This window comes from Salvia splendens, chromosome 8 (genome assembly GCF_004379255.2).
Source record: "Salvia splendens isolate huo1 chromosome 8, SspV2, whole genome shotgun sequence".
NCBI lineage: Eukaryota > Viridiplantae > Streptophyta > Magnoliopsida > Lamiales > Lamiaceae > Salvia > Salvia splendens.
Window position 1 is genome coordinate 2,622,112 of NC_056039.1, and position 13,116 is coordinate 2,635,227.

General features: G+C 39.3%; 3 protein-coding genes across 3 annotated transcripts; 2 read left to right on the top strand and 1 right to left on the bottom strand.

Annotated features, from left to right (window-relative positions):
• Positions 1–3,488: 3,488 nt before the first annotated feature.
• On the top strand, positions 3,489–3,950 carry LOC121744639 (RING-H2 finger protein ATL39-like). Its single transcript, XM_042138237.1, has one exon. The coding sequence runs from the start codon at positions 3,489–3,491 to the stop codon at positions 3,948–3,950; it is 462 nt and encodes a 153-aa protein (XP_041994171.1).
• A 3,804-nt stretch (positions 3,951–7,754) lies between these two features.
• Positions 7,755–8,954, top strand: LOC121745576. Its single transcript, XM_042139532.1, has one exon. The coding sequence runs from the start codon at positions 7,865–7,867 to the stop codon at positions 8,741–8,743; it is 879 nt and encodes a 292-aa protein (XP_041995466.1). The 5' UTR covers positions 7,755–7,864; the 3' UTR covers positions 8,744–8,954.
• A 1,047-nt stretch (positions 8,955–10,001) lies between these two features.
• On the bottom strand, positions 10,002–10,973 carry LOC121745577 (NDR1/HIN1-like protein 26). The gene has a single exon (XM_042139533.1). The coding sequence runs from the start codon at positions 10,882–10,884 to the stop codon at positions 10,237–10,239; it is 648 nt and encodes a 215-aa protein (XP_041995467.1). The 5' UTR covers positions 10,885–10,973; the 3' UTR covers positions 10,002–10,236.
• Between the last annotated feature and the right edge of the window lie 2,143 nt (positions 10,974–13,116).

Below are 13,116 nucleotides of genomic sequence, written 5' to 3' on the forward strand. Positions count from 1 at the left end.
CGGGGTGTTTATTCTCCTGACTTGAGAGTCAATTTATAAGACCCTTTGCCGAGGACCTCTGACACCCGATATGGATCTTCCCATGTGGGTTCGAGTTCGCCCAGCTTTTCTGCTCGGCTTACTTCGTTGTTTCTCAAGACGAGATCTCCCACTTGAAATTGCAGCTTCTTCACCCTTTGGTTGTAATACCGGGCTACTTGCTCCTTGTACTTGGCTGCTTTTATGCAGGCCAATTCTCTTCTTTCTTCGGCAAGATCTAGTTCGGCTCTCAGTCCGTCACCATTCACTTCTGAGGAGAAATTGAGTTCGGGGACTGGGTATGCCGATCTAAACCGGAATTACGGCTTCAGGGACGATTTAGTCTTCCCGGCAGGGAAAGCATCAATAGTCAGGATTACTCCATCATATTGTTGCTCGTCATCGTCTTCGGGATCCTGTTGCTTTTTCGGATTCTGAGGAAAGCAGCTCGTACCCCTCTGCTTTTTGTTTTTTGTTTTTCGGCAGCTTGCTTTGGTATTTTTTTAGCGTTCCTGTTTTTACAAGAACATCAATACCTGCAGCCAAATTTCGGCACTCCTCGGTATCGTGACCGTGGGTTTGATGGAAGGAGCAATATGCATCAAGACTTCGGCGTGTGGCCGATTTCGTCATCCGTTTTGGTTTTTCGAACATTTCGGAATGTAGTTCGAAAATTTCCGCTCTTGACTTGTTCAATGGTACGAACTGAGCGGGTGGCGTCTCAGGATTGAGACGTGGTCCCAATCTACTTCGTACCGGTGCCCTCTGAATTCTTTCAAAAGGAGTTCGGCGAGGAAGAACATGTCGGGGGTGAGGATTCTCTCTCCTGGAGGACACATCACTACTGCGGTAGTGACTTTCATGTCTGAAGGAGGAGGGAGAATCCCCCGTTTTCTTCTCCGGCTGCTGGCTTTTTTGCAGGAAGGCTAAGAACTCCTCCTGCTTCTCGGCCAAAAACAGCTTGACAACCTCATTTAAATCGGGCTGCTGGGAAGATTCTGTGCGATGACTCCTGGAGTGGCTTGCTCCTTCGTGAGAACTGGAAGTAGATGTCTCCCGAGGCCGTTTTTCAGACCTGCGAGCTAGACTTACTTCCTCACGGTTGTCACGGACAGAATTATGGGTGTTACGTGATCTGGAATGCATTTTTTTGGTGGAGGAGGATCAAAAACTCGCTTTATCACAAATTTGGTTCTTCGTTTCCCACAGACGGCGCCAGTGATGAAGCGGCGAATTTTTGATGGTGATGAATGCTTGTAAAAATAAAGGAAGATCAACACACAGAGATTTACGTGGTTCGATTTACTGAGGTAAATCTACGTCCACGGGGAGAAAAGAGGGCAAGATTGTATTGCTTGATCTGTTTTTCTACAGCTTACAAATACAAACTTGCTATTTTATATTTTATCTCTGTCTCTAGAGAGCGAGAGAGTCTGAGAGAGCCCCAATCTATCTGATCTAAGTTCTATTTATATGATGAACTAAGATCGTGGCTTGCGTCACCACTAATGATGGTTGTGGATGTCGTGGAGGTCATGCGATCCTGCATGGGCCCACTATCCTGCATGAGTTAATGACTGCTTGACACCACTAAATAGATCGTGGGTGTAGTGGAGATCGTGGAGGTTCTGACATGAGTTGACTACCTCCCAGTTCGGTCAAATACTGAGACCGAACTGCTGAACTATTGCCGAGCAGCTTTTGCCGATCTGAGAGTAGAGCTTGATGCCGACCTGAGAGCAGAGTTTGATTAGTTGGCTTTTACCGAGCTATAGGCTAGGGCCGAACTCTTTGATTGTGCCGAACTGAACTCTTGGCCGAACTGAACTCTTTCTTGGGCTTTGGGCTAGCCGAGCTGTCCCCGCTATTGGGCTTGTTTAGTTCGTACTCCATCACAATACAATCATGCACATGTCCATAATCAATCTTTTCTATGTGAACATCCCAAGACATATATACGAATTAGTGTAGCAAATAATTATGAATATTAATTATCTTCGAAAATATTTAATAATTTTGAAAATAATAGATTATTTTATAATTTTGACAATTATTAATTGTCTTATAGTTTCAATGGAGGGAAATTATATACTTTATCAGATGAAAAATATAATACTGACAAAACATGTAGTAGTAACTAAGTACTTAACGACCTCGTTTAAATACTTAGATAGTTATCTACATTTAAAACCACATGTATAAAACAAATTAATAAATTCAGTCACTTAATACGCTAGAATTTTTCATCTATTAAGAAATTTTTTAATATACTAATAGTTGAAAGTGGCAGAGTTTGACCAATATTTGATTTTTACTTTCGCCACTTTCACAATGTTGACCTAGTGATGTTGGCTAGCATTTATGAAATCACAATGATATTTATTAATTCCACAATGCAAAGCCGACACAAAATTAATGAGTACTAGTAATAAAAAATTGAAATATCGAGAAAATTCTATGAGTGGTGGTGCTTTCTTCATTTATGTGGCTCACGTATCCTTTTGGACGAGAAAAATAGTCTTTAACGACGTTCAATTTTAAAAAAAAAAGACAAGACATTAATTCCTAATTATTTAGTCATTAATTAATCTACTAATCACGACATAATTACTGATTAATCAATCAACGTACGAGTTATACATTTCGGATTTGAATAATTTCGTACCGTTTAGCTTGCTGAATCATTAACTAAAAAATTACGAATAACTATATATACTATTTTCAGTTTTGAATTTTAATCGATCAATTATCAAGCCCTACACAAAAGAACATCAAAGTCATTGATCATAAATGGACGGTGCATTTTTCTTTAGGTTAGGTATAAGTAGTATGCATTTTTTCATTTTGTAGAGTTGAAATAAAAAGTATAAATATAGATGTAAAATTATTTTTAAATTAATTTTAATCATTAAAAATTTAAAAACACACTTACAAACTTATATTTTTTTACATTATATAGATTGCATTCGGGCCATCATTACACTACAATGAACAATATTATACTGCGAGTCGGTGTAGATATACACATACAAATTACTAGTACTACTTTTTTTTTGTGCATATTTTTTCATGTGAACATGTGCAATATTATATTACACTAGTAATTTTTTTTCATCATGAGATATGAAATTATGATGTGTTTTTTCATGTAAAATTATTTTTAATTTGATACTCCATCTGATTTGGGAAAAATATTTTAAATCCTTAGAATTATGTCAAATTTAATATTTTGAGATATTTTGTAGAAAAGATAAATTAGTCAATTTAAACTAACTAATTTCGTTTCCAAAATTACCCTTAAATCGATATTCCAGAATGCTAGAATTGACATTCAAAGAGATAAAGTTTAGGTCATTGATTTTGGGATCCAATAATTGTCAATCAATTCTTAGTTCTCCCCTCATATATGTATATATATCTCTCTCCAAAATCAAAATTTAATCTTCTCCCACACACGATCACTTCTTGAAATGGGATTTTCTTTCTTCTCACCACTCACAAAACCCTTCAAAAACTTGATCTCCTCACACACAACCACTACAAGCAACATTGAAGACGATGATTCGTCCCGACCATCCCCTTCGAACGTGCTACTTCCCGATTACCTAACGACCAAATCCGTTAACAAAGGTCACCTCCCAGTCGTTGAACATGCAACCTTCAGATCTCTCGACAGCGAGGAGGGTGATGATGATTGCACAATTTGTTTGAAAAGAATAGAGGCATGGCACAATGTGAGGGAACTTAACAAATGCGAGCATGCTTTCCATGTCGACTGCCTTGATTCCTGGATCGACCGCGGTGGCGACACGTGTCCCGTGTGTCGAGCCCGGCTCGTCTCCAGGGAGGTAGGCCATGGGAAGGATCCATGGAGATCGGAAAGAATGGTGTACTTGTTTGGAGAAGATTACTTGATGGAGGAGCTTCAATGAGATGTATGTATGTTACAAATTACTAACTTTTTTTATGGCAATAACATGAAAATGTTGAGTATATTGTTGTTAATTAGTAGTATTAGTTTGGATTAGCATAAAATATCTATATCAACGAGTGGTGGTGATGGTGATTTTCCTTTTTTGATGGGATTTTATGGTGCTTTTCCTATTCATGTGAAAGGATAGAAAAGTTGAAAGTTGAAATCTCGAAGCAAGTATCAAACCTGCCACATATTTGGAAATTGACATGAAACCTCAACATCAGTTTCTTGAATTTTTACCAGTAATCATTCCTTACTCCGACTGTGCTACATTTTATATTATGGCTAATTTGTCGGTTGTAATTTTTGTTAAAGCATTTATATTTATTATTTTTTCCTTTTTAAATACAATCAATATACACGAATAAAAGGAATCTTAATAACTTAAATTAAAAAAATAAAATAAAGTTTGTAAATACATAATTAAAAATATATAAAATCATAATTAAAAAATATATAAAATCATAATTAAAAATATAAAAATACATAATCGTTGATCATTTTAATTTTTATATAAAATGATTTAAAAAATTAAAAAGGATGATCACTCGTCAGTCATTAATAATTTCTCCTACTAGTTTGGACTACACATTGGACTATTGAATATATAATACTACTACTATGTTAAAACATGCAAAAATTAAACTTTGGATGTTAACCTCCTAACGAATTAGCGTAGCCAAAAATTATGTAAAATTATTTTCACTTTCACACTGTTCACTTGGGTCACTTTATGATGATGGGATAGCGTTTAAGATTTTACAAAAAGAGTCTTTTATAAATTCGTTGATTATTTTTGTTTTATTATTAAAATCTGATTCTAAAATAAAAATTGATAGCTACGTGTCTATCACCCATTAGCCGGTTACGGACAGTTAGATATCATAATGTTTCAACTAAAAACTCAAGCATTCAATGAGGAAGCTCTATGTCATGTCTCATAGATCCCATACTGTCGTCTAGTAGACTTATTATGATTGCTAATAAAATTTATAAACATTTTAAAATTTTCGTTTCTAAGTTAAAAATTGTGGTCAATGTTATATAGTGTGAAACAATGGGTAACCCTATAATTCTTGGATTTTATTCCATCATCATACAATTGTCAAGTTATTATAGTAGTTGTCATCGTTACTAAACTATGCGAAGACCTTCGTTCTTTTTCGTATCACATATTTTAAATGAGAATTAGCCCCACTCACATAATTAAGTAGCATCGAATATCCTATATATTGATGCTTCACGTCCACGTGAATTTTATACATGCATCTCTTTTTCTTCTTAATAATATATTCTTAATATTAAGTGTAATTAGACTAGTCTCGTTATTATTCATCGACATTATCATGTTTCACAAGAAAGAACACCAAAGTCATCGATCACAATTACCTCGAGGGTGCATTTTTCTCTAAGTTAACTTTTAAGTAAGAGCTTGTTAATTATATACACTCCAATCCAAATTGTACTTTGCCATCCCCTTATTAAAGGAGTATCGATACATCTCTAGAAAATAAAAATTTCCATCTTCTTCTTGAATGGGATTTTGTTGCTATTCACCACTTATAAAATGTTACGATCCCCATATCTTAGGGTTACCCAAATAGTTACTCACACACACACACACACTAGAAGCAACTTCGAACACGATGATGAGATTCGTCTATCTCCTGAACTCGTGCTGCTTCCGGATTACTTGACAATCAATATTGTCGACAAAGATCGTCTTCCAGTAGTCGAACATGCAACCTTCAGATCACAGAACGAGGAGGAAGAGGAAGAATATGTTGAAAAGTAAAATGCGGAAAATAAAATTGAAGAACTCTTGAAGACTACATTTTGATTGATTTGAATTGTTGTTGGATACATTGTGCATCTCTATTTATAGGACTAGAGAAGTAATGTACCTAGGAACTAAACAATTGGAACTATAACACTATTAATGTTATATTCCTTGAAACTCTAAAGTGACTCTTTCCAATATTCTTGAGACTCCACACTTTCTTTTCCCAATATACTTGGGACACTTAAAGTGATCTTTCCAACAGAATATGATTGTGGGGTTTGTTTGAGTAGAATAGAAGTATGGCACAATGTGAGGGAACTTTGCAACGGCGAGCATGGTTTCCATGTCGAGTGCCTCGATTCTTGGATTCACTGCGGTGGAGAAATGTGCCCGGTTTGTCGATAATATAGCACATTCTTTCTAACGACTTTCATCATCACTTCTCCATCCTTGGTTACCAGCATCTCACCCCCAAATAGAGTCAATTTGTAGCCACTTCTCTCAAGCAGACCCAATGAAACAAGATTTCTTTTGATGGATGATATGTACCTGACTTCTGTAAGTTTCCTCAAGCATCCATTCTCCATCTTGAGGCATATGTTTCCTATGCCCTTGACCTCACAAACGTGGTCATCACCTAACAGGACTGTTCCATTGGATTCTCTCATATCAGAAAACCACTCAACACATGAGGACATATGGAAGCTGCATCCAGAGTCCATTATCCACAATCTTGATAATGGGCCTCTTTCCACAACGTTCAGTGCTCTAGCTTCTTCAATTTCCTCTGTCACAGCAGCTGCAACTTCCTCCTTTCCTTCCTCGGCTTGCTTCTTTTTCCAGGCATGACAATCCCTCTTAATATGATCTGGTTTCTTGCACCAGAAACAGCTTCTTGTCTCCTTTTGATTTGAGTCCTTTTGAGGCTTTGATTTCCATTTATCATTGCCAGATTTCTTGAATTTCTGGTACCTTTTCCCACCAGCTTTTATGTTGAGACTTTCTGCCGCCTGATCAACAACTTTAACTGAGGATTTCTGAGCAATCTTTAGCTTCAAAGCCGAATACACTTCTTCCAGCGTCACTTTCGAATCCCTACCCAAAAGTATAGAGTCCTTAAATTGCTCATAACTTGATGGTAAGGCATTCAAGAGCATCAAAGCCTTATCCTCATCCTTGATAGCATCATCCACGCTTTCAAGATCATCAATGCATTTCCTGAACTCCTCTAGTTGATCGCCCAAATTCTTGGAGTCAGAAATCTTGAAGTTGAACAATCTTTGTTTGAGGTGAAGGCGGTTGGAGATAGATTTTTCCATATAAATCTTCTCCAACTTCCCCCAAACTCCTGCGGCTGTCTCCTCCTTTTGGACTTCTCTCAAAACTCTGTCGCTCAAGCACAGCAAGATAGAGCTGTAAGGTTTATATTCCAGTTCTTGAAGCTTTAGTGCATCCTTTTCTTGAGCATCCTTTTCATCAGTCTTGGATTTCACATAATCCCAGACTCCTTGCTGCATCAACACAGCTTTCATCTTCAATCGCCAAAGACCGAAGTCGTTTTCGCCGTTGAATCTCTCAACATCAAACTTCGCGGTAGACATCTTCAATTGCGTCGTCTTCTTCACTTCCTCTTCCCACAGACGGCGCCAATTTGTGATACTTGCCAATGATCTCGAGCTCAGTCAAGATCGGAAATGGAAACGATATGAAGAAATGAAATACACAAACGATCGAATGATGAACACCAAAATGAGAACACAAAGAACTCGGATTGAAGAATGAATGGGAATCTTTGCTCTTAGAAAAATATGGAGAAATCACAAGATGTTAGATTGACTACCCTCAATCTCAACAAGCTCGATTACAAATTGTGGGAAAACTTAACTCATACAAATTTGCATTCTGGTCCTTTGAGTTCTTTAGTTTTTGCAAATATGCCCCAAATCCCAACAAATCATATTACACCACAAACATCATCATGTCACAAAATCTCGAAAAAATCTGATCTAAAATCCCCACCTCTTATTATCCCCAATTTTTAACCCTAAATCAAAAAAATCATAAATGAATCCCAAATCACCACCGCCATGCCACCGCCTCCGCCGCCCCAGCCACCGATCCCACCACCGCTGAAGAAGCCGACGTCACTCCCTGATATCATCTTCACGGCCTTCTCTCTCCTCGTCCTCTTCTCCACCTCCCCCAAATCCACCTCCATCCTCTTCCTCCCCAATAACAACACCAACAAACTCTCTTTCCCGTTATACCCCCGCAAAATTCCCAAAATGTCCTCCCCCAGCCCTAGAAGATTGAATCCCCGCCGCCTCCCTCCGCCGTTCGCCACGCCGCAGACGCTCTCCGATTGGCTGCGCCCTCGCCTCGCCGCCGACCTCTTCGGATCGTGGGGCGTCAAGCCGGGGACGAAGAATGTCCACAATCTCTGGCTCGAAATCACCGAGGGCGAGACCGATCTCGCCGATTCAATCCCGCCTGTCCGTACCGTCGAAGTCGTCGTCGCGAGGATCGTCCGCGGCGACGGAAAAATCCTAATCGAATCTCATCAGGAGCTCTCCAACGGCGACGTGAGGCGCCGCGGCCGCCCCCTCTCGGAGAAGATGAAGCCGGGGGAATCGGTGGAGGCGGCGCTGTACCGCGCCGTGAGAGAGGAATTAGGGCTTGGATCGTCCGTCGAAATTGGAACCCTAGGAAGCGGCAATCGCGACGAAAATAGGGGAATTGTGCGATTGGTGCCGGAATCTTATACGAAGAAGGTGGAGGAGCGAGCTTCGGCGTCGTATCCCGGATTGCCGGCGAGGTACGTCCTGCACACGGTGGAGGCGGAGGTGGAGGGGCTGCCGGAGGGCGAATTCTCGACGGAGGAGGCGGATGAGTACGGGGGTTTGGATGAGAAGGCGGTTTCTTGTAAAAAGCATTTTTGGAAGTGGGTTGACTCTGATTCAATCTGAGGTGAGTTCCCCCCATTGATGCTCTGCATTTTTTTCTATAGGGTTACGATTTTGGAGCAATGTATGTATATGAATCATGATCCACATGTAATAACCAATAAGACAGAGATTGTATTCTCTTTTTCAAGAATCATATACATGTTTGATTCAACAAAAGTTGGAGGCTTGGTTGTATATATTTGTGTATAATGAGATTGAAGGCTTTGGGAAATTCTTGTGTTTGGTGGCAAGCCATCATTTTTCTGTTACTACATTTTAGTACCATGATTGATAACTAACTAGTTTTAACAGGATGTTGTAAGAGATTTGATGAGAGATTAACTAATTCATGTTATGTGTTGTTTTTGCTGTTCTTCCAGTAAACAGAGTATACTTATATCTAGTTTTTTTTACAATACCTTTCCCCCCTTGTTTCTTGTAGGGACTGCAAAAGGTTAAAAACAGTTTTTTTTCTTTGTTTAGATTTTCTTTTTCTTCCTCAAACAAGTAGGAGGGACACTGTTTATATTCTTCCACGGACCCTCCTAATAATACAGCTCCAAAATCTTGTAATCTGCCACATTTTGAAGATGACTCTCTGGAGATCTTGAAAACGAGAAGGATTAGCATTCATTCTCTCTCTTGAAATAATCATCGTTGCCCAATTTCTTTGAATTTTGCTGATCTATGGTTGATTGTATAGTATCACGCCCAATTTATCAAAATTTAATATTTTTAATAAAACTGGCTGATATATTTTCTCAAGTAGTGGTGTGAAATCCATTTCATTTGTACTACGCTTGATCCAAATCATTCAAACCATGAGTTATGACATAGAATCATCAGGCTGTCGAACATGAGACTCTGTACGAACAATATGTCCACTGATATATCTTTCAGACGTGTGTCTATTTCATCAAATGTAGTATCTCGCCCACGAGGCTCTCTGTTTGGCCGAACAAGAGGCTCTCTGTCTGGCCGATATATCTATCAGACTTGTGTATCTCGTCAAGCTAGTGTATGATCTCGCCAGCGACCACTCAAGTCTCGAACACGAGACTCTATGTTATACCGATATATATATATGTGTATGTATTAAATTTCATGCATCGTGTGTATCGTCTCGCCCACGACCAGCCAAGTCTTGAGCACGAGGCTCTCTGCTTGACCAATATATCTACCGTGTTTGCATTTCATCGAGTGTAACATCCCACCCACGACTAGTCAAGTCGCGGCACACGGGCCCACTAGCGTTTGATAAAATCACGAGAGACGCAGATTCCTCAATCAAGAAAGCACCAAAACTCACATTTCCCACTTTTTCATATCTCCCTTTCATCTTTCTCATTACAAAAAATGAAAAATCCCATAATAATCATAATACCAAAAAGACTCCACAAAATCCCACTTCTTGTTTCTTCCATATCACACAAAGCTACTTTACATCATCAACAATAACATTTCAACACTTACGCAATCAAGAAAACCATAATCTTATTACATAATTACACTTATCACATGACAGTAGAACACTCCGAGCTCGACCTCGAACGCAAAGGGGGCGAAGGCACAGCTGGCCCAAGCGGCATAACAGCAACGCAGCTGACAATGAACCGATACCTCCCTGAAACCCAGCTCCCAACTCTCCACCTCAACCGCCCCATCCCCTTGAAGCTCAACACCAGCCTCCCGGCCCCTTGATCACGCTGCACCTCATAGGCGAAGGACGGGGCCACAGGGAGCTGGAACCCCACCAGCGACGCGCTGAGGAGGTTCGTCTCCCCATGGTCCTGATAGAAGGGGGAGATGGCGGCTTCGGGGGTGATCCTCTGGCCTTTGTAGGAGGCGTAGAGGATGAACTCGTCGTAGTAGATGCCGAGCTTGGTGTTGGGGTTGTCGGACTGGAGGGTGATCTGGATGGAGGAGTTGAGGAGGGAGGAGGGGCCGGAGAGGTTGAGCTGGTCGACGTCGGCTTGTTGGAGGGAGAAGTGGGGCTTGGAGGGGTGGAGGGTGAGGTAGATGAGGAGGAGGAGGGAGAGGAGAGAGAGGAGGAGTGTGGAGAGGTATAGGTAGAGCTTCTTGTTGAGCTTTGGGATTGGGAAGGTGGTGGTTGCTTTCTTGCTGGCGCAGTCTTTGGGCGATTTCTCTGTTATTACAGACATTTGAAGAGAGAGGAAGGAAGGGAGAGGAGATGTGGTGTGGTGAGGAAAGGAAGGGAAAGATGAGGGGTTAATAAAGGGCTTTTTTCATGGAGAGAAAAGTAGCAATTGATTGTTTTTTTGCTTTCTACTTTCAGTTTAAAATTTTGGAGGTAAGTTCAACTGTTTGAATAATCCACGTGGCACCATATTATAGCTAGCCGGGTAAGTCTGAAGAGCCTCATTCATGTGCGGCCAGCTTCGTCGTTTGTTGTGACGCGACGGTAAGTTGGCGGCATGGGAAGGCGAGCAAAGGTTCGTGACAAGTGCTCGAAAGTCGGACTGTGCAGAGACTCAAATAGAAACATAGTACCTCGATAAAACAGCAAAACATTGACAAAGGCCTAATCTATCAAAAGCTAACAAAAGCAGCAGCAACCATAAATGACCAAATTTCACATAAACAGAAGCAATGGCTAGAAAAGCACGACTGCGAATGAGTGATAGCAAGCCTGAAATCTTCGCTTCACTCTCTGGCATCGCTCACTTGATCAATTGAAGGTTATCTTTGTTGAGGAAAATTTGGCACATGCTTTTGATTTGAAATAAGTTTTTTTCTTTTCGATTTTCAAGTTGGTTCAAATCTTTGGAATTCTGAAGATTTCAGATCAGCCACGAAATGATATAAACATAGAGATCAACCTCTTCTTATCAAATTTGTTAGATGACTTTGTCTAATTTACTAATTTGTTAGTACAAATTTAAGAGGAAAAAAGGTTAGTGATGAATTCAAATAGCTTTTGGTAGTGTTGTAACATAGTGGACTAGGAGTCCCAACCTACAAGCAACATATCAATAATGATTCATGAATATGCAGGCACTCCACTTCTCTGTCATGCATATACTTTACAAAATTATGTTTCTTGAAAAATAATGCTTAAGATTCCGATTATGTTGCTTTAGGAATTATTGAGTGGTAAGTGAGAAAGGTTGCAACTCTGAAACGTCATGCAGATATATTAGTCTCACAAAACATGTCCGGTTTTTTAATGATTATATAACTCATAAATTAGTGTAAAGTTAAAGGAAAACATGGGGAATCTTGGAAAAATTCAGCACTTATTACAACCAAATTTAGTTACTTTTGGGTTAAGGAAAAATGTTTTCTAGGGTTTAGATGAACATCACTTGACCACTCATCACTCCTCCATCACTTTGGAATTTTGTGCTTGGGATGTAGTATCATGTATGAAGGCTTAGTGTGTGTGTGTGTGGTGATTGAATTTGATTGGTGTAAAAAAGGTGTTAAATTTTTTTGTTGTTAAAATTAGTGACTAGTCAGCGTGCTGATTTGTAGGCACCTTGAAGATGGAAAAACGCACCTTGAAGATGGGAAAGCCTAGATGGGAAAGCCTGACTCAAGGATTTAAGGTTACTCCATAAGTCAAAAGTCAAAGATCGAACACATGACTATTTGCTTAATGATGGATGAGTCCAATGCCACCCGACCACACCCGTTGGATTAAATATTTTGTTTTTTAATTAGTTAAGAAGTTGTTAGATTAAGCTTTGCTTTAAGCTCTACAAATGTTTAGAAGTTTATATTGCGTACTTATGTACAAATAACACTATCAAATCTTCGAGGGCCAAATATTTTAGTATCACACTACTTAATGGAAAAGGCAAGGTTTGATTGCAATGAGGGTCCCTTTAACTAAGAATCTTGAATAAGAATACTCCTTCGTCCATTAATTTGGAAATTACGACAAATTTGATATTTAAAAAAGTTAAAGACCATAGATTGAGTTAGAAAAAGTTGTTGTACCCCATTTTCATGAGTAGTGATTTCTCATCTCGACTTACCTTTTGTTGAATTTTTCTCCATTGTTGGACCCCAAATCACCCCACCATTACTTCAATGTTTTACAACAAACATTCAAGAGAAATAATATCCTGAATTTTGGATTGAATTAATGATTAAGGTTTTGGTGTATCATATGCTTTGTGGAGTAGTAGTTATTCAAGAGAAAAAAGGGAAAATGTGTGGACATTAGAAGCTGGCACTTGGCACCATTGAAAATGACTATGAATAATGGGATGAGATTAAAATCACTAGCAAAATTGTGGGTTCCAATCAGATAAGGCTATGCCACTTTTTACTTACAAAGGATTGGATTTTTGTGTTTGAACGTTTGTCTGATAAATGAATCTATCTATCTATCATTCTTGAACTACTCAATCTGCGGAGTGTGGTTC